The sequence below is a fragment of the Pipra filicauda genome, unplaced genomic scaffold (genome assembly GCF_003945595.2).
Source record: "Pipra filicauda isolate LSUMZ 115617 unplaced genomic scaffold, ASM394559v2 scaffold217_size2002032_pilon, whole genome shotgun sequence".
Lineage (NCBI taxonomy): Eukaryota > Metazoa > Chordata > Aves > Passeriformes > Pipridae > Pipra > Pipra filicauda.
Genome location: NW_024104329.1, coordinates 910,262 through 934,811, shown reverse-complemented (window position 1 = coordinate 934,811; position 24,550 = coordinate 910,262). Strand labels below are relative to the sequence as shown.

Genomic DNA, 24,550 nt, shown 5'->3' with positions numbered 1-24,550 from the left:
ACAGAACCAACTACAACAGTTTTCTCTTGGCTCTGATCCAGAATAAAGAAATGTGATCCCTCTAATCCCTAGATTTTAGACTGGGAGTTATGCGCTGTTCAGCTCAGAATGGGGGATGAGGCAGGGAGCAAGCTTTTTGAATGTTTCAGAAAAGAAAGCATTTGGCTATTGTTGGAAAGGCTCCTGTGGCTGTCTTGGTGGGTCTTGGTTCCCTTAAGCATTTCCTTAACCAGGTGCTTGAGTTTTAAAACGCCAGTGAACGGAGACTTGCAGATGTGCTTCGCTCTGTGGGGAAAAGGGGGCTTTAAAGAGCCATTTAGACTCGAATTAAGGGCAGCCTGTTTCCATGGCCTGGTGTGACAACTTAGGAAATTTATTTGGGGACCAAATAAAGGGGGTGTTCTGATGTGGGAAAAGGAAGAGGGCTGAACTAGGGTGAAGCAGTCTTCAATAGTGTGTGCTGATATTGGGAAATCCAGCTTGAGCCAGATGTTTTAATGTTCAGGGGATCCCTTTGCGCATTTCAGAGTTTGGTTAATCAACCTAAGGAAGAGCTGTGCATTATCTCTTCGAAAACAGGAAGATGGAGAGTATCTCTGAATCAAGGGCACTGTAGTGAGATACTTCTGCTGACCAACTGACCTGAAATATTCATCCTTGATCTAAATGGGTACAGCCACAGTCGTGGCATTTTGCACAAACGGTGTCCTACTTTTGTGATGTTTTGTGCTACTGGTGATTTTCCAGTTTCCGTAAGCAAGAATGACTTTGGAGTCAGAAGAGACTGGATTCAAATGTCCAGGCAACGATGTCTCAAGTATTATGCATTGAGTGTCATAAAGAATTTAGTGGGTGATGGAGGAGCAGGCAAGCAGGTCTTGCCTTTACAGCATCCTCCTTTAATACTGATGATAGTTGTCGGTGTTGGTATCACTCAGAGCAGTGTAGCAACACGGGGAGCATGAAAGCTGCTGAAAAAAGCTGCCTCTTACTGGTGCTGTTGAATTGCTTCAGAACAAAGGACTGAAGATAATAGCTAAACATATTGCAGGGTCATGCCTCTGCTGCTGCTGGGCATCCACCTTCGTTCGACTTAATTGGTCTGTTGGTGCGGCCTCACTGTGCCTGCAGCTCCAAGGCTGATTTTTGAGGCAGAACCTCCACCAGGCTGAAGATGCAGAAGCACAGTTGTGCTTTCTGTCCCAGTCCCTGGCCAGTTTAGTCCTATTCCTGACTGTATTTCAACATTCTGACCATTTTGGTTTTAGCTTTGGTGTCTGTCACCTCTCCTTTGATGCTGTTCTGTAGTACCGTAGACATTCAGAGTTTTATTCCCATTTTAGGGAATTTATTCCTAATTTGATTCAATTTTTTTTCCTTAGGCCATGATGATAGCTTTTGTTTATATTCCCTCAGTTATCCTAAATGATTTTTTATGGGTTACCTCCTTTAAGTATTCTTCCCCCTCCTCTCCCTTGGTTATTTTTTAATCATTTTGGACCATGTTAAAGACCATGGTCTGTAAGTGGACATAGAGGGAAGGTATTTCCAGGATATATGATCATGGCATGGACTATCCCTCCATGGTTCTTGTAGAGGGTACTTGAGAAAGGATGAATATGGTGATATGGGATGCTTGTAATATGAAAAAGCTACTGAGTGAGGTGATTTGAGCCCCTGTGTCCAGGAGTTTTCCTTTTCTCAGTGGAGACACGCAGGTTGATGCAGCTGAGATGCATTGCAATGAAGGTATAGTTTAGTCCCTTAGTTCTGAACAAAATAGACTGGTTTGCAGCTGAGGTGAGGAGTTCTGCCTTAAAACACAGTTGCCTTTATTGTCCTTTACTGGGAGGGAATTCAGTGGCATTCAGAGACAACCTTAGTAATTAGTGTAAGAAATTACTTTGGCTTATGTGTTTCTCTTCTGTGTTTCATTTCTGAGGTTTAGCTCTGCCCCAGGATTAGCTCTATCTTTTTCCTTCCCTGGTTCATGAGCTGCCTTATGTTCATCCACTTTATGCAGGTATTTAATGGATATGCTCCTGTGTCTGGCTTAATACTCTTAGGAACACAATTTCTTTCCTAGCCTTTAATTGATTTGGTTAATAAAGTGCAATTATAGAACTCAATAAAAATTGGTTATTTTAAAGGGAGAGCAGGAAAGAAAGAAACCTAAGTAATGAGATGCATTGTGACTATATAATAATGCAAAACCCCCTTCAATTTAATTCTGTTTAATTGCTCAGCTTTACTTAGATTGTTACAATTCTGCAGGTTTTCTCAGTTATAAGCAGCATGATTATAAATGTTTGCAGTTTTTGAAAGTTCCTTGTGTATATAATAATTGTAAATTTTATGCTTTTGTGGTGGCTGCTGCCTGCGCTGGCATCCGCCCTTTTCCTTGTTCCTGTGCCTAGGAAGCCTGTATTACTGCTCCTCCTCAAATTTTTCCTAAACCAGACAAGTCCTCTTCTGAGGATTGAGTTACCAATGAAGTGTCACATTAGGAGTAAACGTATTTGGGGAGTTTTAATGTTATGGGAGGATTCTTCCCCCTTCTCTGGTCCCCTGACACTTTAACTACTCTCTTACTTCCAAGAGAGGCTAGACCTTGGACAGGAACTAATAAGAAGAATAATGGGGTGTTCTGCCAGGCAAATGCTCTGGCGAGATCTGTTTATGGTATGTGTCAGGGATGAGAGACAGTGTATATTAGGATGGGAAGAACAGGATATCAGAAGTGCTGCAGCCATTCTGGGCAACTCTCAAAGATACCTAAATTGGACATGGATTTTTTCAGTCCCATTGAATTTTTTCAGTTCTCCCAGAGGAGAACTGAACCTTTGGGAACCTCTCCTTTACTCAGTGTCTGCTTTTTCACTAGAGAGGAAGAGACCTGGTATCTAAAGTCGTATCTTGAATTTAGGAAATATGTGTCTTTTTCTTGAGTGATACATCTTACTGATGAGTTCTCTATCATTTTTTTCTTTCTGCTTTGTTTACCCTACTGAAAATGCCATAGGGGGAGATCATTTCTTATTAGGTGTGACTGCTGGGTTACCTCAGCAGAGCCATTCTACCACTGCCATATTGACATGGATTAATATCTGGAGTTGATTGGATACAATAATTGAGTTTCTCTGTTTCTCTTTGTTTTCCTAGCTGGGGGGCTGTGGAATCCTTGGTGTAGGCATCTGGCTGGCTGTTACCCAAGGGAACTTTGCCACTCTCTCCTCATCTTTCCCGTCCCTATCTGCTGCCAACCTACTGATCGTCACAGGGACATTTGTCATGATCATTGGCTTCGTGGGCTGCATAGGTGCCATCAAAGAAAACAAGTGCCTCCTGCTGAGTGTGAGTATTAAACCACTATGTTGCTGTGGTGTTTGCTGTCTTATGGTGCTTTTACTATTCCAATGCATGTTACAGTGACAAGGATTTCAACACAAGTTGCTCACTTGACACAGATGAGATGTGAGTCATGTTTGAATCAGGCTTCGATCACTTTAAGGAGTGCTTGATCATCCCTGACCATGCTTTTAATCTTAACATGGAGGATGAGACCTGCAAGAAGGGAATTGTTAGAGGTGATGTAGGATTCCTTGAACTTTTCAGGGAAATAGGAGTTTTGTGAGGACATCTTTTGCAATATATCCTTGAATTATTTTTTACTCAGCTTTGGTAGAGATCTGTTCCAAATGTTTGCCCTGTTGGGATGGATGATCTGAAGTCCTGGAGAGAAAGATCAGTGTAGGCAGGAAACACTGTAAAGAGGTTGATTTTGGTTTAAATTGAAAAACAAGACCTTCAGATTTGACAGTGGTGGTTTTGCCAGTCATTTACTCTCAAATGGCTGAGATGTCAGGAAACAACAGTACCAGCACAAGGATACTGCTGTGAAATCAAAGATTAATAAAGTGCCAGCTGTCCATGATTTCACAGAGGCTTGAGCCACATCCCTGGGGTATTTTATCAAAGTGTAATTTGATGCCAATCAAAGCTGAACTTTAGGAGTAGTGAATACCTGCTGTAGTTGGCATTACTGTATATTTTGCATCCTGTTCAGCTTAGGACCTCGAAGTGAGGTGATCTTGCTGCTCCAGTCTAGGACTTCCCCATGAGGTTTGGCAAACCTCCCAGTGAAGTGAAGCTGGGATTCAGTTTGGTGATCTGGTGATGCCTTTGTAAAAGGTTGTTCCTTACTGTGCTTCACATATTCATTTTGTTCCCCTGGGAACTACCGAATGAGTTCAGGCAGACAGTCCCTCAAATCTCCTAAATGACTGTGAGATTCCAAGCCTTCAGCAGAGGACTCTTGCAAGACCCCTGTCCTAGTCAGTTGTTTCTGCTGATTTTTAACCAGTCAGGACTAGTCAGTCTGGCTATTTCTATGGCAGGTATGTGGTTTGAAACTAAAATGAACAATATAAATCGAAATTAAGGCAGTTCTATGAGTGGAAATTTAAACTAAGAAGGCCGAAAGTCCTTGACATTCTCAACAGTCTTATAAATACCCACTTTGTGGAGGAAGTATCTGACCAGCCACATGTAATGGATTACAACTTCAATGCAAATGCAACAGGAGCCCACAGGGTGCTGAGTCTAAAAATATAGCTTATATGTGCAAAATTTATCACCTACTTTGTGCTTTTTTGAAGGCCTAGCTCAGGTGTGACCAGCAGTGAGCAGTGCCTTCTTGTGTGGCAGGATCAGGTCAGAATCTAGCAATCAGTCCTTGGTATTGGAAGAGTTTCAGCCTTTTATTTCATGTGGTTCTTTGGCCCTCATGTCTCCCTTTGGCAAGGGCAAAGCCTCCCTTCATCAGCTGTCATTGCTGCAGCTAGGGCAAATGTACTCAGCCAATCCTACCTGGTCATTCTTTTAAGGAGATGGAAATGTTTGTAGGCCTTGTTTGGCCTTGTTGAACTTCATGAGATTCTAAACCAGTAAAGAAACAAGCACTGAACAGACTTAGAGAACGAGGGGACAGGAGATAGACAGGGTCTGCACACAGTTGAAGCAGGTTTCTGGTGGGCTTAAAACCACTGAAAAGTTATTGATGGAGTACTAAAAGGAAAGGAAGAAGTAAAAGCTAGGTTGTTGAGTTTACATGGTCATGCCTGGTTTAACCGAGAACAATTTGGATCTCCACTTGCTCATATCTCCCATAGTGCACCTTATCCCAGGTTGTTGGTAGTCTGCCCTGCAAGGACTGGAAACACGAATTTCCTATACAACAGGGGCACCTCTTATTCTGCATCCTAAAATCAGAAGAAAGAGGAAAGGAAAGGAAAGTGGCAGTTACTAGTTGGGAGGATGTGTTGCTGTTACTGGGGTGGATGGTTTGGAGGAAGACATTGGAGATATTGCAGGAGTCATGGAGCACTACTGGGATCCTAAAATGAACTGTGAGGGAGCAGGACGGGAAGAACTAGTAGCTCAACCCACCTGCACTGAAGAAGCAGAAGTTTGTGTGGTGTTAGACGTGTTAGACAAAGGATGTTTGTGTATGGTCTTGCCTTAGGAATAGTGCTATTGTTTGATGATGTGATAAAGGATGAGATTTTCTAAGGAGTTTGCTTGAGTGAATGAAAAATGAGCAATATCAGAGACATTTCAATCTATTTTCATTTCATGCACTAGGTTGCAGAGCAGATGAGACTCTGATCCTGTGTCTTTGTGTTCTCCACATGACGTTTGTATTGGGTTGTCAGCACACCTGTAAGCTCTTTGGTATTAGGCTGCTGTGATGTAGGTATGAATGTTAGTGTTGCTTACCTCTGGCATTTGGCAATGACTTTTGAAAGAAAGGAGGACAGACCAAGTGTTTTAAGTAGCAGAGGACAGATGGAGAAAGGAAGTCGAAAGCAGATGTAAAGTTTAATTTGTAAATGAGATTTTTGCGTAGCTATGTTCCGTAGTCAGGAATGATCCACGTTAACTCTCTGATTAGAGAGTTTAGATAGTCTAAAGCTTCATGGATTACTGACTTGAAAGGACTGACTTGGTGTCCATGAACTAAGGAGCTGGCAGATATTCTTTACTCAGTGCCAATGTATGGTCAGGAAAGTGCTTCATTAGTCTTTTAAGAAACAAACCCATTCCTATTTCTGTGCATGCAGAGGAATAAAATAGTATGAAAATGTAAAATCGAATGTAAAGAAATTTAAAAAAGGAAACAGGAAACCTCAACCATCCTATGAGTTCTGCACAAGTACATAGATGGGGTGAGTTTTGTAGTTGTCATTCTAAGATCTCAGTGAACACAGAATAGCACTGATTCTTATTTGTTCTAACTACAGTGTGAAAGAAGATAAAGTTTTGCATTATTAGATTTCCCTAGGGAAATCAAAGCAACAGGCATTCTTGAGATAAGTATACAACCTGGTGTAGGTAATCTTACATCTGAATGTAGATGCAGACTGGTGAATGAAGAAGGTAAATGTTTCTTGCTTCAGAAGGATTTGTTTGACATTTCTGCTAGTCTTGTTGCTCAGGGTTGTATGACAGAGGTCCCTTTGCTACAAGCTCAGCTGTAATTAGAAAATGGCATCATTGTTCTGATGGGTTGGGTCACTGTCTGCAGCTGGTGACAGAGGTAATAAGCTAAGAGTCTGACTTGAGAAAGTTAATTTATGGACTTCCACTGATTTTTTCATAGGTATTTGGTCCTGCATTGCTGGATCATCTAGCTGTGCTGCAAATCTCTATAGGCTATCTTGATACAAAATTACTAATCTATCTTTGTTCATTTTCCCTTTGCAAATGGGATGTAGTTATAACATCCATCACAGCTGTTAGCCATATCCATCATCTTTGTGAATTCTAACAAAAGGTTTGGCTTGTGTGCTCTTTACCCATTGCAATGCAAGTGCTTGTCCCACTGAGGGCAGGTCCTTGCAGGAGCTGGGGCACCACCTTTCTGTACCACTCCAGCACAATCAGTTATGGTGGCTTGATCATAGCACTGACTTCAGGCAGGTGCTCTATGCACACGTGAACAGACCATTTCTCTGTGCTAAAGAAATATATGCCTGATTAAGTACTTTCATGCTCAAACGTCGACCTACCTGATCCTTCAGTGTCTGTGTAAACATTGTCTTTTAGGTTAATTGCTTAAGATCTATGTTTGAAGAGCTAAATTGCCTGAATTCTCTGCCTTTTGTACATGTTTAGCAGAGATCTATATTTGTGTGCTTGCACTGAAAGAGGTCTTTCATTATTCCATGGATAGTCCAGGTTAAAAGTCTTAGCTCTAGACACTAAATCATGATGGATTATGTAATTTATTATCTGTATTACAGTATGCCCTGCAGGCAGCCCATGGGGATGCTCATTTTGTATTAAACTCCTAGTAAGCAGAGGTACCTGGCCAGTAGAGTTTATCATCTAATTAGATAAGACAAATGGAAAATATTATTATCCTCATTAGACAGATGGGGAGCTGCAGCAAAGTGAAACTAAGTGCCCTGGGTAAGTTGCGCTGGGAGATTGTGGGAGAGCTGTGAAGCAAACCCAAATTGTCTAAATCTCAGTGCCTTTATCATCTTTCCGTGATTGCAGCAAAACATCTCACCATCCTGTGTGCTTCAATGACCTTTGAGAAGTATTTAATCCATGTTTCCATAATAGGAATACAAATTTTGATTTCTTTTATCATATGGACTGTGTCCAAATGATAAATAAAAACATCCCAAAGCAAAATTATTTCTGAATTTTTATTTTGTTGAAAGTGCCTAATTGGCAGACTTAGCTGTTTTCCATGGGCTCCACTCAAAGGCTGTCCCAGCTGAGCTGATCGGCCTAATTGCAACATTGCCTTCAGTTAAATGTGAAACAGAACATTTAGAGAAGCTGCCAGAAAGGGTCGATGAACATGGTCTAGTGCATATGTTTTTTGCAAATAGGAACTTACTTTTGGTCCAGAAAATCACAGTAATACTGGTAAAAAACAGTATCAGGCCCTTTGTGAAGGAAGGAGTTTAATATTTATTTGGTTGTTACAGCATACATGTATAGATGTTTCTGTACAGTTGAAACTTAAATAATAACCCAGGTCCTGAAGGAAATAAGATCCTTAGGCAGTTCTTTATTTCGCCCTCAGATTTTGCGACACATTTTTTTTTCCCTAGTGATTTGATACAAAGAACACTACTCCTGCTCCTGATTGGGATGCAGCATGATCAATAATCCAGTCAAAAAAGGTAGAGGATGAGGGGATTCTTTGCCACACGTTGCCTACACAAGAATAAACTAGAAAGGGGAAAGGGCTTGAAACAGACAAAATGCTCATTCCTCTCTGATTACCCAAAGCCAGCTGCCTTCTTATAAAGCACCAGTGTTGGGTATGTTCCATCACATCACAGATTAGATAAATAACAAAATGTCTTAGATGCACCCACTTTCCTCTTCTTGCTGATTTGTGGATAACCCTGATTTTTATAGTAGAAAAGTTGAAACAATGGTTAATGAGAAGGAGAGGGAAAATAACAGACAGATCTGTGTGTTCAGTTTAATTTAAATGAGGACCTCATGTTAATAGTGAGTAGTTCATCACAGTTGCTGGAATGAATAAGATCAAAATTAAACCTTGATAGTAGGTCAGGACCAGCTGTGGAATGCGCTGATGCTATATACATATCTGTGTGACTATCCAGACATCAAAAGAGTCTCATTTACGGAATAGTCCAAGGGGAAAATGAGTGCCCATGATGTTTTGTACTGTGCTGTTGAGAGTTTTCTGAACTTCAGCCAGCTCATCTGTAAGTGAAATAGCAATAAGGAAAATGAAGAAAAACTTAATGAGTAGAAAGAAAAGGAGACTAAAAAACCCTACTATTTTCAATAGTGTCACTGGATCCAGAGAGCTGATAATTTAAACTTCATTGGTGACAGGGAATTTATTTCAAAGCAACTAAATGGGAAAAAAACAACCCATGAATTACTTCGTCTCAGTAAGTAAATGCTACAGATCAAACAGTAGATTCTCATTCCAGTTTAGCACGAGCTGGTGTAGCAATCAAACTAGCAAAATCAGGGAGATGGTAGCTGCAGCCACTGCAGCAAGCAGGGCAAAGTCCAGGCAGATGCCATATATACAGCTTGAGAGCGTTATACATCATGTATAACACTTGTCTGTGTAGTGCTGTGTTGCATATGAAAGCCCTGTTTGGACAGTAAGTACTGAGCACCAGTCTCCCCTAGTTTGGTTGTCTGTGTTAGGAAGAATCAGCTCTTCGTTGCCTTTCAGTTTTTAGCTCCTTCTGCTTGGCTGGTACTGCAACTCAGGAGGGGATGGAACCTTCTTTTCTTCAACTCTGGTGGTGGTTAATCAAAGGATCTTGGAACAGAGGAGAGAAAAAAAATAAAGCTGTTTTCCTTGCCTCCTCTTTTTAGACTCAACTCTAGGCTCAGTGTGTAGGAAGGGCTTACCTCATAGGGTTAGTTTTCTAATACAGACTGATGCAATACCACTAGTGCCTGATGTGCTTTGAGATATAGAATCATACAATATCTTGAGTTAGAAGGGACCTGTAAGAATCATCTAGTCCTACTACCTTCTCCCCACAGGACTGCCTAACTAAACTGTGTAACTAAGAGTATAGTCTAGATACTCCTTGAGCTCTGACAGACTTGGTGCCCAACTTCCCTAGGGAGCCTGTTTTGGTGACTAACCACTGTCTCAGTGAAGAACCTTTTCCTAGTGTCCCCATTCCTTTTTGTAGTGCCAAGATCCTGCTTTATGGCAGTTCAACAGTGTGGCAGCACCATGTGCAGGAGTCAGTAGAGCTATACTAATTTATGTCAGTTGAAGGTTTAATCTGTTTGTCTAAATGACTGTCAGTGTTTCTGAGTTCCTAACTCCTTGTTGATTAATCTGTTAACTGGTAGTTGTTAGCAGTGTGTTAGCAACATCAGCTTCTCTGACCTGTGCAGGCTTAAGTTCCTCTAGCACTTGAAAAGCCTCCCTTGTTCCATCTTTTACCTCAGCATTCAACCAACTCTCATGTGCCAGAGGTTTCTTGGAAAAAAAGCCTGTCTGTGAGGCATTTCCAGAGTGGACCCAGAAACTAAGCCTCATCTTGCCCTTCTACTGTCTGTAAGGATTAAAGGTGGGTCACTGCACATCAAATTGCCAGGACAGCTATGTAATCTAAGGAACCTTGTGGTGGAAAACCAGAGCATAAGACTACATGGTGGTCTGGAAAACACTTTCAAGAAAGCCTGTTTTCTGCCAGAGCTTGCAGTTTCTGGACAGATATGTTTATTATCTGATCTGTAAGACTGTCCTCTGCTGCTTTGGGTAGACTTTTGCTCTAGACCTAGGATCACCTGCAAGATCTGAAAGGCAACAGAATTTCTCCCATTTTGAAAGTAAAGGACAGGTAACCTATGTGTTCCTTGCCTGTGCAGACATTCATGTCACTTTTGAGCATAACATTTGATAATTTTTTTTCTGATAATAAAATTCTCTCCTCGGGTAGAAAGCAATTGGCTTACCAAAGCAGCTCGTGTGCTTGTATTCCCAGTCATTCTTTTGTCATTTTTAACCACCTTAGTAGTGCATCCTAAATTGAAGAGCAATATTGACTTCTTTTCCTGTAAGGATTAGAATTACCTGCACCTCAGAAAAATGCAAATCTGGAAGTAAAGAAATGGAGGCTAGCGTGTGTAAATCAGTGATGCCTACGCAAGGTATAGCCAGAGCTGATTTGGTGCTATAAACATTTCAGATCTCCAGTAGGAGAATAGTACCACCTTAAAGTCAGAATTAGGTAAGCTGAACAGACTACTTGTACATTTTTTTAAGCTACTAAAAGACCGTCCCATGTGCATCTGATGCAGCAGCTTCTGTGTACCACATTTGAGAACTGCGAACAGGGCATAAAACCAGCAGTAGAATTTAAATACAGACAAAATACTCTACCTTGTTCTTTATTCTCTCCTTGACCATCTTCTCACCATCTCCTTCCTGTACACATACATCACAGTTTCTAGGCACTGTTTTGAGACTCCGAGAAATAAGATAAATCTTTTATTTTTGTTACTGGCAGGTGAGGTCCCACTGCAAGCTTAGCTCAGGGTTTGTAAGTAGGTGTAAAGGGAGGACTGCAGAATTTCACAGTAATTTTTTTCCCCTTCAGCTGAGCAGCATGGTCGTGTCATTTGCCCTTATCATCTTGGGGGAACTTCTGTCAGTTTGCCCAGCACTTGAGGTCAGCCAGATGTTCAGTGTGAACATGAGTGTGAAGCCAGCCCTGCCAACACACTCGCTCCTCACGGAAGGTGTGGGGACCACTCTCTGCTGCTCTCCTCTTCCTCTCGGGGCACTGAGCTGTTCAATCCTGTTTCATGCTGGCTCTCCAGATGACAAGAAATATCCCAGGGAAGAAGCTTCATTTACTGAATACACAGGTGATGTTAAAGTGTGAGTAAAAGGTGTAAGTTTAGACACTAACGAATGTTGCATGTCATCACCATAGATGGAGAATACTGTATTAAACCCAAGGCAGAGCCTTTTATTTGTATTGACTATATCCATTACCTGTGTTAGGTGGACTCAAGCAGCTGCTTTGTCATTAATGGAGTGGCTCAGGGACGTGTAAGAGCTAGTCCAGTGTTTTATTTCTTCTACAGCCACTCGTACTTCATGAGTAGGATGAATCTTTCTCTGAACTAGTGTAAAGATTGACACCGTGTCATGTCACACCTTTGCATTATGTTTGCAGAAGAGATGAACCAACCCTTAAAAGGCCAGTGAGTCCTCAGTTTGTGCTAAGGAATCTGTGATCTGTTAAGTGGGCCTATACCCACCTACTGTTGTGATATTAGAGTGAGACCTGACTAATATTTGATTACACCTCATTGATTTTGAGTCAGTTGCTGGAGAATATGAAAAATTACTAGAAATACCATAAAATGCCAGTTAAAATCCTTTGAAGCATAGTATGGGAATATCAAGTCTCTCAACTCTCATTCTCTAATGCAGAAAGACTGAATGATTCCAACTGAAAGCAGTAATGAGACTAAAATGAAACACTGTTAATGTGTTAAGATGGCATATGTTGTATATATTCCCAGAAATAATTACTGCAGATTTCTTTGAGCTTTATTGATCAGCAGGAGTTCTTGCACATTCATAAAAAATATAGTCCAAACATAAACAAAGATGTACTATATATCCAGCAGGCATAAAGCATGCAAGACTTTGTCACAATTAGAATGAATTAACTATTGAGGCTTTTAGAGAATAATAGTTGATGAACCAAATTTAGATACATGCCATTTTCATAATGGAGTTTCTGTTCATAAGTTTGCTCATATATATTACTGCCTTTTTACAGTTTATGAGGAAACTTATCATTTTTATGCTGAAAACAAAGATGATTGTGAGGCTAAAGAGATTTACTTCCAGGGAAGCATAAAAGAGCTAAATATGCACAGCATGGCAGAGAGAAGGCTCAGCTGGGGCACATTTCTACAAATATTCAAGGAGTCTAAATGCTGTGGGCAGGAAGGTAGCATGCATTGTGCTACAGAGGGTGGTAAGTAAAAACAATCGTATGGAACTAACGAAAGGAGCATTCAAACCTAGTGTCAGCAAAAACTTTGGTACTGAGATGTACAATCTGAATCCACTGTGAGGGAAATTGATAGAAACAAACTGCCCTTTCCCTTTTACTCTGAAGTTCATGTAGTAGATTAATACACTGGGATTTTATTGACTGTCATTCCGGTTATTTTTACAGTCTGGACACTGTCCTGTCATTTCTGATTCGCTGCCCTGTCTCTTTCTATACAAGTCTTCCAGGCTGCAGAGGAAGTCACTTCCAAGTACAATTCCCATTGCACTTTTCCTTCTGTTCTCTTCTCCTTGCTCAGTACCTTGGAAAAGAAAATCAAAGAAAATTTAAGGAAAATAAACGAACCTTTCATAATGTTCCCACTTCCTATTAATATATCAGATCAAAATGCCTATGGGGAATTATGTCAAATCAAACTTCTTGTGAGAACTAGGGATACATGAAACACTTCTGCTTTCAAAAGTGGAAGAAAGCTTCTTTGGGGTTTTTTGGGGGGTTTTTTGAATGCTGATAAAAACTGTACCGTATCCATTTTTATTCTGTGGAAGTCATGTACCAGTATGTTAGCAAAAAGCTGTTCTGGGAAACCTTTTAAAGTGCTTCAGGATGGTCTTCATATTGCTGTGCTTACAAAACCAGATCCAATATTGGCAATAATACAGGACCCTTATAAAGAGTGGGTGGTTCTCCAGGTTTTGCAGTGTCTCAGTGGGAATTCTTGCATTGATTCAGAGTTTTCTTAGGTGGCTTGATTTTTTCCAAAGTGTGGAATATGCAGTAAGTTTGGCAATAGTTTATAGCATTCAGAATCTCTGATAGTGTTACCCCTTTTGGTGCTCAAGTTTATGCATCTAAGTTTGTTGATACGTGTGTTGTAATTTGGTTGGACATGGGAATGCTACACTTCTGCAGAGAAGGTAGAAGATTTGGACAATGCCAACCATAGTAATGAGGCATCTCCACTCAGTCCAGTAAGTATTATTTAAATATAAATAATATAACCTATGATAAAATAACAGGAAAATTACAAAACAAATTTAGGGAAAGTTCTTCATTTTCAGACAACTCAGTAAAGTCTGCCTGCTATAAAATCCATTAAGTTCTTTTGACTTTATTGGAACTCTATGAATTTCTATGTCTCCTAGTTTCAGCTGGGATAGAACTCATTTTCTTACCATGACAGTAGGCAAAAGTTTGAGGTAATTTATTAAAAAAAATTACACCTTCAGTGTTAAAGATAGGACGCTATCCCTGAAGTGAAGGATTTGTGCAGGATGTGAGTTTGTGATATCAAACTTATCTTTGATGGTGTTTCTATTCATATCAAATCATAACCTAAAAATCAACCAGAGATGTTTGAAATGTGTGGAGAGCCTCCATTTTAATCTATGTGCCTTTGTCTCAAATCAGAATAAAAAGATAAAGGTAATAATTGGGTAGTTGTGGACCATACCAAGCCCCACATTCCTTTACATTTCTTGACATGGAGAAACAGTAACACCTTCTTCCAGAATAAGATAAGGCTACGTCCAAAGTACTTAGCCTGATTTGAAGCTCCCCAGTAGAAGAGATGTGTACTTACCAGGGGGGAAGGAATCCATTGGAGGGCCACTGTGATGATTATGGGGCACATGATGTGCAAGGACAGACTCAGAGAGAGCAGGGTTTGTTCTTCTTAAGAAATTAAAGCAAGGAAGATATTTTATTCATGTCTTCAACTACCTTACAGTAGAATCTAAAGAAAATACAGCTTTTGGAAGGATTCACAGAGATCATACAAGAGGTAACAGACACATGTTAAAACAAAGGAAATTGCAATTAGAGATACGGAATATTTTTGTTATCATGAATATAGCCAAGTATTGGAAAAAGGTATCCAGTGAGGCTGTGGATGACTGTCCATCTTCATCCTTGGAGATGCTCATAAGATGACTGGGCATAGCTCTGCACAGCTTCATCTAGTTGACTGTGCTGTTTGGAAGGGGGTTGACAATTCTCAGAGGTCATTACACAACCTGTATGTTTCTGTGATTTTAGGAGACTCTGTCTTCTAGCAGTCAGAGCTGGTCTATTTTTGAATATCAAAGTTATACATGTATACATTAGGACCAGGCAGACAAATTAAAAACCCTCCCAGGCTATGAAGACCAACTATCTTAGCCCAATAAATTCATGTCATTTCTTCTACCTGAGGTGCATATTAATTAGGAAGTGAAATGTAATACTGAAATTAAAGCTTATCGGTGAGGACTTGGTAACCCAGCCTCACTTAAAGGCAAAATCCTTGACTATATCAAACTTGCAGTTGATGTTACAGAGGAAACACTGCCTGTAAATCTTTTTTTTTTTTTTTCTCTGCATCCTGGGAGCTGCTGCAGGTGAAAGAGCAGTTATCTTGCTGGAGCGTTTTCACAGGTGCAACCTACCTGCTAATGTGTTGTACTTCATACTGTCTCTGTCAGAAAAGAAGCTGACTGTCCACCTTGCAGACAGTTTAACAGTGTAGGCACTGTGAGATGGAAAACAGCACGTGCTGACTGTTGAAGTTGTTTGTTCAAACTCTTAGGTAGGTTATGCTAATTTGAATGCAGTGTAGTCTAAACAATTTATTTGCTAAGCCATGAACTTTAGAATCGTTTTGGAATGTATCACTATTCCAAAGAGACTGCTGGCTTTTGGATCTTCCTACTACTTTCATGTTGTTTGTTGAAGAGAATTTGAATAATACTTTGCAAGAAACTTCTGTCTCTTGTCATTAGCTAGTTGAGAAGAGAGTCTGGCACACTTAGATCTTGCTGTCGTCTTCTGAGACAGACCTCCATCAAACTAACTCATTACTTCAGCAATCAGTCTAAACATAGCAGTCTTGATTCTGCCATCAGTTATACCACATTTAGTCTCATAGCAAAATGTTAGGAGGCTAAAAACATAGTCACACATTGGTTTTCATTGTACTGGGTCACTTTTGTGTTTGGGAGACTGTGAGATGATCTCCTGACATGGAGAGATGGGCAATTTGAGCAACATGATACAACTATTGAGGAAGGAGAGGCAGTGGGGAAGCAGAAGACCCAATCCTGTGTATTAGGGTGTGGTGCTCAGTCACCATGCAGAGAGGCAAGTGTCTGTAACATCTGAGAAACCAAGGAATCTTGTTTTTTTGGGAAGGAAATAAAGTTGACTGGTTCTGTACCTTTGTGAGCTGTGATGGAAACATACTTTAAATGATGTACGTAGGGTACAGTTCTTGATTCTTCCATTGATGTTATGAGGCTGGATGAAGGAAAGTGGAAGTAGTGGGTCAAAAGCCTGGTACAGCTCCAACGGGGATGGAGTTGAAAGTTGGGACCTCTTCTTCTCTAGCAGATTTTTCTCTCTGACATCAGGAGGGGGGTGCATATCTATCAGGTAAGCTTGATAGCAGTTGCATACTGCCTTTTCCCTATTCCTTTAATGAGAACCTGTGAGAAAGTCATAGGCTTTGTAGAATATAAAGGTAGCTGCTGAGAAACTGGCTGTGTTTTTCTTAGGGGTTCAGAGTCAGCAGTGGTAGACAGAAATGCATCACCTTACCTCACTTCTCATCAAAACTTCTGTGAGGTTATTTCAGGTGTAATTTATGAAAAACTGAGGAGTAGGTACCCCTCCACTGAACCTCTATAGGTTGTATCCCACTGTTTGACAAGTAGTGTGGTAAAGCATTTCTCTGTACAAGGTCAGATTAATCTTTTTTTATGGAGTTTCACATGGATGCTTTGCTTTGGAATTGTTTCTCCATGCATAAATCTTTATTATACCAACAGCCTACAGCCCCAGTGAACCAAAAAAACCTAATTTTTATTCTTCTCTCTGTTTATCACCACAGTGAGAGAACTCAATTGAAAAGGAGCTGTGAGAGTTTCCAGCAAGTGTGGTGGGGGTTTGGGTGCTGTGAGCCTTCAGTGGATTTATGTTCCTTCCTTTTAAATTTGAATGGTATGTGCCAAGCTGGTTCTGGCCACAGATTGTGCATCATTCCCTTTGGAATGACACTAAGGATTGAACTGAAAATGAACTGTTGTTGGAAGGTGCTGTGGGAATAGAGGAACATGTTGTGCATATGACCATGCATGCACTTTAGTATGGTGAGTCAGAAAATGTGCTGAAGTGTGCAGGCTGTGCTTTGCAGCCAACTCAGTCTGAAGCCTTGATTTCTACTTGGCGATGAGTTGATTTGAGTTCAGGTGTGGTTCTTCTTTAGAGGGGGAAGACACATGTGCTGACATGTAGGTGCTTGTGGCTTTTACCAGACGATGAATTTTAACCCTACAGCTTAAAATTGACCTCACATAATTTACCTTTGTAATAAAAGATACAGTGCAGGTCTCTACTGTCTGCACACAGGGGGATTGCTAATACATATTAGTTATCTGTGATATAACTGCATGGGCTTTGTCAATGAATGCAAATTGTAAGAAAGATAAAACTAGATGTTTTATATAAAACCAATTTTTTTTAAAATGGAGATAAAGGATAATCCTACTTATCTAGGTTTTGATTTTCTGAACAGTGTACATTAGTTTTGGTTCACTGTATGACTTCCAAAATCTACAGTGCATGAAACCAAATTGCCAGCTTGGAGGAACCTCTGAGGAAAAGACTTAGACATGATGCATAACCATCACTGAGAGGAGTTTTATTCTCATATTTCCTAAATTTTGAGTGCTCGACTCTGCAATTTTAGCACCTTCTATGATGACAATGTCATACCTATTTCTCTCGTATGAACTAAGGCAGGAGCACCATCATGGTTTTGCCAGAAGGTCCACCCTCCTTTTGCTGGTGAACACACCAGCATGGCTGGCAACAGCAGCTGCCTGCTCCAGTCTGAAGATGAGGCGGTTTTAGCAGAGTTAGTGTTGCAGGGGAAAACACTCTTGAGTTGTGAAACTTCACTTACTTTATTGTGAATTAGGATAAACTTTTAATTGCTGTTCCTGGTATTGAGAAATAATGACACATCCCCTTGCCAGTCTCCAGTTCACTTGCTGTACATGGCATGTCCTCAGTCATGAGAGTCAGTGCAGGGGACTTTCCTTTTTCTGCCACTTCTTGTTTCTTGCTTTTTTTTCCCCTGTCTCCAGCATAGGGTCCTCCCCATGCCATCATCCTCTCAAAGGCCTGCCCCTCCTGGGCATCCATGTGTGCAGGTGTCCTCTGCCCCTGCCTTGCCACTGTCTCTGGTGTCTCCTGCCTCAATTGGCTGCTGCCTGTAGGTACAGTTTCTCTAAAACTGGTTGCCAGATCATATCCTAAAACAAACCATTCTCCATCTGCTGTTAAAAATGTTCTTCCTTAAGCTCCCCTTTCTCCTGCAAAGTCATTCCCTGGCTTCATCTGTACTTTTCCCATGCTGCTGAGTGCAGAGGAGGGAGGAAAAGCTTTCTTGAGAGCAAAGGAAAAACAGGTCCCTGAATTTTATTCCAGTTCCTGGACATACCCAATGTTTCAGGTCATGTCCTGTGAAGCGGGACTGGAGGCTTTTGGCTCTGGAGAGATGGCAGAAAGGCATCACGGGTGAGCGTGGGCACCACAGGAGCAGAAAAGAGTCTCTGTGGGATGGTTTGTGGGTTGTGGTCATGCGTGAGCATGTGATTGTACACTTTGCAGGTTTTAGCTGCCGAGCCCTCTCATCTCTACTGGATGTGTGAAATGCAGTTTTTTGAAGGGTAATAACTTTCCCACAAAAATACACTCATAGTTGGGTAAGACAAAAGGCATGTGCCTGAAATGGAGCCATACTGTTTTGGGTCCCTGCTCTAAACAGTGCGGTATGACAGGATTGCAAATTAAATCACCAGAAATTTAACCTGGGCAGAATAACATACTTTGCCCTGCTTCATTCTTAAAAGTAATTGAAGTTCTATTTTTGATATTCTTTCAAAAGCTTTTATCCTTTAGACAGAAACAAGTGCAGAATATATAAACACAGACAATTACGGTTTTGCAAAACGATAAGCTGATGAAATTGAGATCCTGTGGTAGGAAATGCTGATCACTGTTAATAATTGGTATCAGCCCTTCCTTTGTTCTAGAAATTGTCTAATGCAATCCTAGCTATACCTGGGAGTTTCACAGGGAGAGAGTGGTGTTCACATGCACATTTTGGAAAAGCAATGCTTTACAGATGAGCAAAAAAGTGCTCTGCAGCCAAATGAATAGAGCAAAGTATCTGTGCATATTTGCAGAGAGTGATGTGCTTTGTCCTATTTCATTTAATGCTATGCAGAAGGCTAAAATTGTAAAAAGTAAGCAAGCTGCACCAAGATTGGTTTACAAAGCCATACAGAAGGTCAGTGTTGGTTGGTAATGACATGGAAATCAGCTTGGATCATGAGCATAAATGGGTTCTGTGATTCAAAACTGGGCAGTAATAGGATCCAGTATTAGAGTCAGGCAGGTGTGAAAATACTGGTGATGAAGATTTGAAAATAAATAATTTAAGATTCACAGGGCAAAATGCAATGATTTCTGTAGACACAGTAATTCTACAAGAGGAGAAAAGTATTTTCCCCTTCTTGACCTTTTGCCCTCTATTCAGTCACAGAAATCCATAGGTTCAAAGGTTTGGGTTTGACTTACCAAGGAGTGCAGAAATTCTGATAAAGGCTTAGTAGCTATTAAACTTTCATAAGTTTGCAGCCTTTTGGTTGAAGCTAAAGAGGCAGTAGCTGGTTTTTTTCTCTTGGGGATGAGATTCTAATTAAGTCAGTGTTGCTCAGTATTAGAATTCCAGCCTGCTTACAGGCTGCTAAGTGTGTGGAGTTTGTGTTATAGGGAGCAGGACCTTTGCCTGAGCCTAAAAAATTTCCAAAATTACTCTTTCCTTTACCTATCTTTGCAAAACTCAGTTTCATTTAATTGCTCTGATAGCATTCATTCTAAAGTCCTGTGCAACTACTGTGTTGATGCTGCTGCAGACCCATCCAGCATCTTAACAAAATGCAGAGGATATGGTTTTCCAGAAGTGTTTGGCATTGCCAACAGTTTCTCTCACTGTAGTCGATCAAAGCTGAGGGCTTTAGAGAATCTACCTGAAATCCCTACGTTAAAAGTTTTTTATCCACTCCTTTGAGCTTTTGACTACTGGGTTTTAGACAGTTCCATGGCTAATAAGAAAAGGTGGTGGACTGACTTTGCTTTGATGTCTTCAGTACAAATCAACCCCTTTCAACTGAAACTCATGGGTGATTTATGTAGCTACCTGAAACTGCTTCTAAGGCTACTTGGTATACTTTTCACTTCTCTCACAATTCCCATTGAAAGGAGCTATGACTTCATGGGTTATGGTCCAGGCTACCTTCTCTTGCAATGGGAAGTTGAAGCTGTGGGTTTCACTGGTAGCATTGGATATCACTGGGTATCATTGGATATCTCACTGGTAGCACTGACGGTATCCAATGGGGAAAAAAAAAGAAAACCTAGTGTGGGAAGAGTCCTCAAGTGTTGCTGTCAAACACAGCACTGGCTTGCTCTTTGTGGGGTTTTAGGCTGTCCCACTGAAACCAGTGGTATAAATGAGCCATATGTATGCACAGATACCATCATGTTTCCTGACTACTATTTTACCTGCTTTCTCAGTTGCTGTATGTTGCAGCGGATTTGTATCTTGCTGCCTATATGACTCCCACTCCCCAGTCTGCATGATCTGCTGAATGTACTTACTGTGCATCCAGAAAGAGCTGAAATAGATGTTGATGGCTTTTGCTTTTGTTTTATCCCCTGTCCCTTCTTCTCTTGACAGTTTTTTATCATGCTGTTAATTATATTTCTGTTGGAACTCACTGTTGTGATTCTGTTCTTCGTCTACACCGACAAGGTAAGTCAAATTCTTCATTTTTCTTTCCCCTTCAGCAAATTTATATGCCCCTTTTCCCTATAAATAAATCATGAAGCACTTGGCTTGGTATGCACATCATGCTTCTGTCTTCCTTGAGACACTCCTCTCAGAAGGGGCTCTCTCAGAATGCATAAACAGCCTTGCAGGACTGGGCTGTCTTGCTTGCTCATGTGTACAACTCAAGGTCACAGAGACTGCCAAGTGCATCTGTCATTAACAAAAAACAAAACAAACACCAAAACCCCCACAAAAAGTAAAAGAAGTGAATGAGCCCCACTAAGAGCATGTAGGAAGAGACACCCATCAGAATGAATAGGATTTTTAAAAAATGTGTACAATTTAAAAGCCACATTGATGTTGTTACAAAGGAGGTGTCCTTAGCACAGCCAAATGCACAAAATTCATTATCTTTCCACATTGTTTCTTACAGCACATGTGTACTTAGAATCTAATGGAAAGCCAGGGTAAATATATAAAAGTTCAATAAACAAAGCTTTTGTCTGTGGTTTCAAATTTTACTTATGTTTGACTGTTGTTCCTTCTGTTGTAAGGGCATCATTGGCTATCTGAATTATCTGTATCCTTAAAATAATTTTTCTTTAAAATATTTTACATTAATAAATCCAAAACAAGGCATAATTCTGTGCAACCTGCCTATTCAATCAAAATTGTCAAATACTAAGGGAGCTTGAAAATCACTGACTAGGTGGCAAAATTTTGCCATTAATTAACAGTCATCATGTGCATGACCAATAAATGCCTTCTTCTGGAATGGAAGGGCAAAATAGCAAATTTAAAAAAAAAATCAAAAAAACAACAAACAAACAAAAACCCTTCACAAAATATCAAAATAAAATAAAGGTTAACAGTAGACCTAGTTATATTCAGTATGTTTAGCAATAACCTGGATTAGGAGTGGATAAGATGTCAACATTGCTTTCTAGAAAGGTTCCAGATTTATTAATGAGCACTGTGAGTGATTGTCAGGTGAACTTCTGAAGGACTGAAGAGAGCTAGGTTGCCAGACAATATCCTGTAGCTGGAACATGGAATTAACTTGCAAGGTAATTACAGTAGAAGGGACAATATAAAATTACTTGTATGCATCATTGGATTCTGAATTACTTGTCACCTCATGGAAGAAAGATCTACATGTCATACATGAATAAAGGCATCTACTTGATATGCAGTGGGCCTCCAAAACCCAAACACAACACTTGGTTATATTTAGAGAGGGAATCAGTCAGAAAATATTATCATGTCGTTGTATAAATTGATGGACTTGCCTCACTGTGAATGTAATATTGAGTTTTGGTTACGGAAACTATTGGAAGTGCTAGAAAGGTGGGAGAGAGAAGTCATGAAGAGGGATTATGGAGACGACCTAGATTTAGTCTGGGAAAGAGATCCTCTGCTTAGAAGATCTTAAGAGGAGAAATTCTAGTAGTGTCTAAAATAATGACAGACCTAAAATAAAGACCTGACCTGAACACAGAAGAAATATATGAAAATATTAAGGATTAGGTTTATAAGATAAATATGTGTTGTGCTCCACATCATCATCCTGTAGAATTCCCTGGTTTTGGCTGGTGTTGAGACTGATAGTTCAATAAATGTGTGGGTATGGAGGAAAGAAAAAAAAGCAATGAAGTATTTTTATTCATAAAGCAGTCAGTTCTGTCAGCTTGACAAGTGTGTCACAGGGAATGTTCGTCCTCACTCTTCAGAGATAAAAAACATTGAAAAAGTATCAGGAGGGATTCCCTCCCTCCTTCAGCCTGGTCGTTTGCAGTGGGTTTTTTTGTTTTTTAATAAAGAGATCAGGAAATTAACTTTCCTCTGAGTCACGTACTGTAGGTTGATGCAGGAGGTACACTGCAGTTGTCCTTAAGATCAAAACAGAGTCTAAAATATGGGCTCCATATACCTGCAGTTTTACTGAGTTAACAAATTGCTGTAGTCTGTGTATTTATTGCAGATGATCAAATTTGAAGATGTTAATGTTCCTGTATGATTTAAATCTTCTACTGAAGAAATCAATAGCTTGTGTTACACTTACAGTCCTGCCTACAGAATAAATAAAACAGCAGCAGCCTAAAACTAATATTTTCATACAGCATGTTTAGAATTTGTGTGCTGGCTTTCCTGATGTGAGGAACGGTATTGCCATGAGTATGGGGAAGTACCTAACTCAAACAAGTCCACCACAGTAATTCAGTTAATGTGGTTCCTTGGAAAATCAGTGAAGGAACAATTTACACTAACACTTGCCCATCAGAAGACAGTAATGTTAATTTTGTGTGCAAATGGAGAAAAGGACTCTGCAGATTATGACTTTGAGGGCCTCTGTATCAGTCATTTTAGATGTAGATAGATACAGATATATATTTGTCGTCAGTTTTTTCAAGTACCTTGTAGCTTTCTGTTAGTCAAGAGTGTATGTACATGTAAAATTCTTCCCGGAATAAAATGGGGGCCAATTGTTATTTTCTGTTTCTGGTTGAGAAGAGATTGAATAATGGATTCCCTTGCAGTTTTTATTTACTCCTGCTTTATCAAGTGGAGGAACTTTGGAGCGGATACTTTGTTCCTTGCTGCTACAAATTTTAATCAATACTCTCCTCTTTCCTTGGAGTAGGCAGTGCTATGGCCCTATTTAGGTGTAGAGGCAGGTGCTGAGAGAGTTTCCTGAGACTCTGCAGGAAGCTGATTCTAAATTTAGAGCTGTTCATGTTTTGGCTGCTGCTGAGGGATTGGAGAGGCTGAGCTGTGCCATGGCAGGGCTGGGTATTGCAGGTGACTCAGTAGTACTTGTCTGGTGAATGGTGTCCCTTTTGTTCCTTCTGCTGTAGAACGGGCACAGCCACAGGCTGGTGCTCCCAACGGCAATATCAGCCACGAGGTGGGTGTGCATCCGTGTGAATGTGGCACTGCATGGGTTCCTGAGCTGTGAAACAGTGTCTGTATCCACTGCTGGGACTGTTGCTTCAGTAGTGTGTTGGTTATTACAAATAATGACAAAAGTTCTTTACAGCCATTCATGAACAGGTTTTTGGCACAGCACTTTTGTTCTTTTACGGTCGAAGGATGTACAGCTGTAGAGGTGAACAGGACAGGCTGCTGGGACTCATCTGTTCTCATTCATCAACCTGGGAGAAACAAAAAAAATTACCTCTGCCTCTCATTCTAGTGACTTGATAGCAGCTTCTCTGAGCTTTGAAGCAGCCAACTTGCTCTCATGCCCTAGAATGTCTTTTCTTGATGGATAAATGTTTATCTTGATCTCATGAGATAAATGGCACCCTGAAGTCTACAACTCTTTCTCTGAACTAGCTATGCAGTCTGATATTTTAAAGAGAGGGACTTGGAGTAAGCTCAGGAATCCACAGTGTAGGAAGGAAAAGCTGTAATGCCTTGCTTCTTGAAGCTGCACTGTGGATCTCTTTGACAGGACCTGAGTTTACACCTTGTTCACTATTCCTTCAACTATCCTGACTAGTCAGGTTGGAAAATACAAGTCTCTTGACTTCTGCAGAAGTGAATGTGGGCTGTGATGAAATGCATTCTTGTGGGAAGGTTGTCAAGAAAACATATAGGCCTTTTATTTTGTCCTAACTGTTTCCAAAGCAGCAGAGTGACAGGTTCGTGGGTGTCCTGGTTTGAAACCCCTAAAATCCAATTCCTGAGGCCAAGCCGCCCTCCCACATCTCACCCCAGTGTGAGATGGGTTTTCCAGACAGAACACAAGACTCAATATGGGGGGAAGGGAATTCTATTACAATCACTGTACAAATAAATATTACAATACATCATATACATAATCTTAACTATCTCTCCTATGATAAATCAGTATTTACAATGGATCAATCTCTTCTCCCTCCAATAAAAGTCCAGAAGGGAAAAGGAAAGATCCTTTCCACTCTCAGGGCAGCAGCCTCTCTTTTTCCATGCAGCAGCTGTAACTGGATTGTTGTAGCTGGATCTCTTCTGTTACACACAAGGGGGTTCTCCTCTACCCCTCTTGGCTCTTCGACTCCAATCGAAGGTCTCTCTCTCTCTTCCATGGGCTGTGTAGCAGGGACAGAAC

The 24,550-nt window shown here is 40.5% G+C and overlaps 1 protein-coding gene across 7 annotated transcripts in view; it reads left to right on the top strand.

The window, feature by feature from the left end:
- TSPAN4 (tetraspanin 4) overlaps positions 1–24,550 on the top strand; it is a 360,542-nt gene that overhangs the window by 281,409 nt on the left and 54,583 nt on the right. For all 7 annotated transcript variants that reach the window (XM_027727703.2, XM_039381185.1, XM_039381187.1 and 4 more), the window contains 2 exons: positions 3,163–3,354; positions 20,368–20,442. In XM_027727703.2, coding sequence (XP_027583504.1) covers positions 3,163–3,354; positions 20,368–20,442 — 267 coding nt within the window. The remainder of the gene's footprint in view (positions 1–3,162; positions 3,355–20,367; positions 20,443–24,550) is intronic.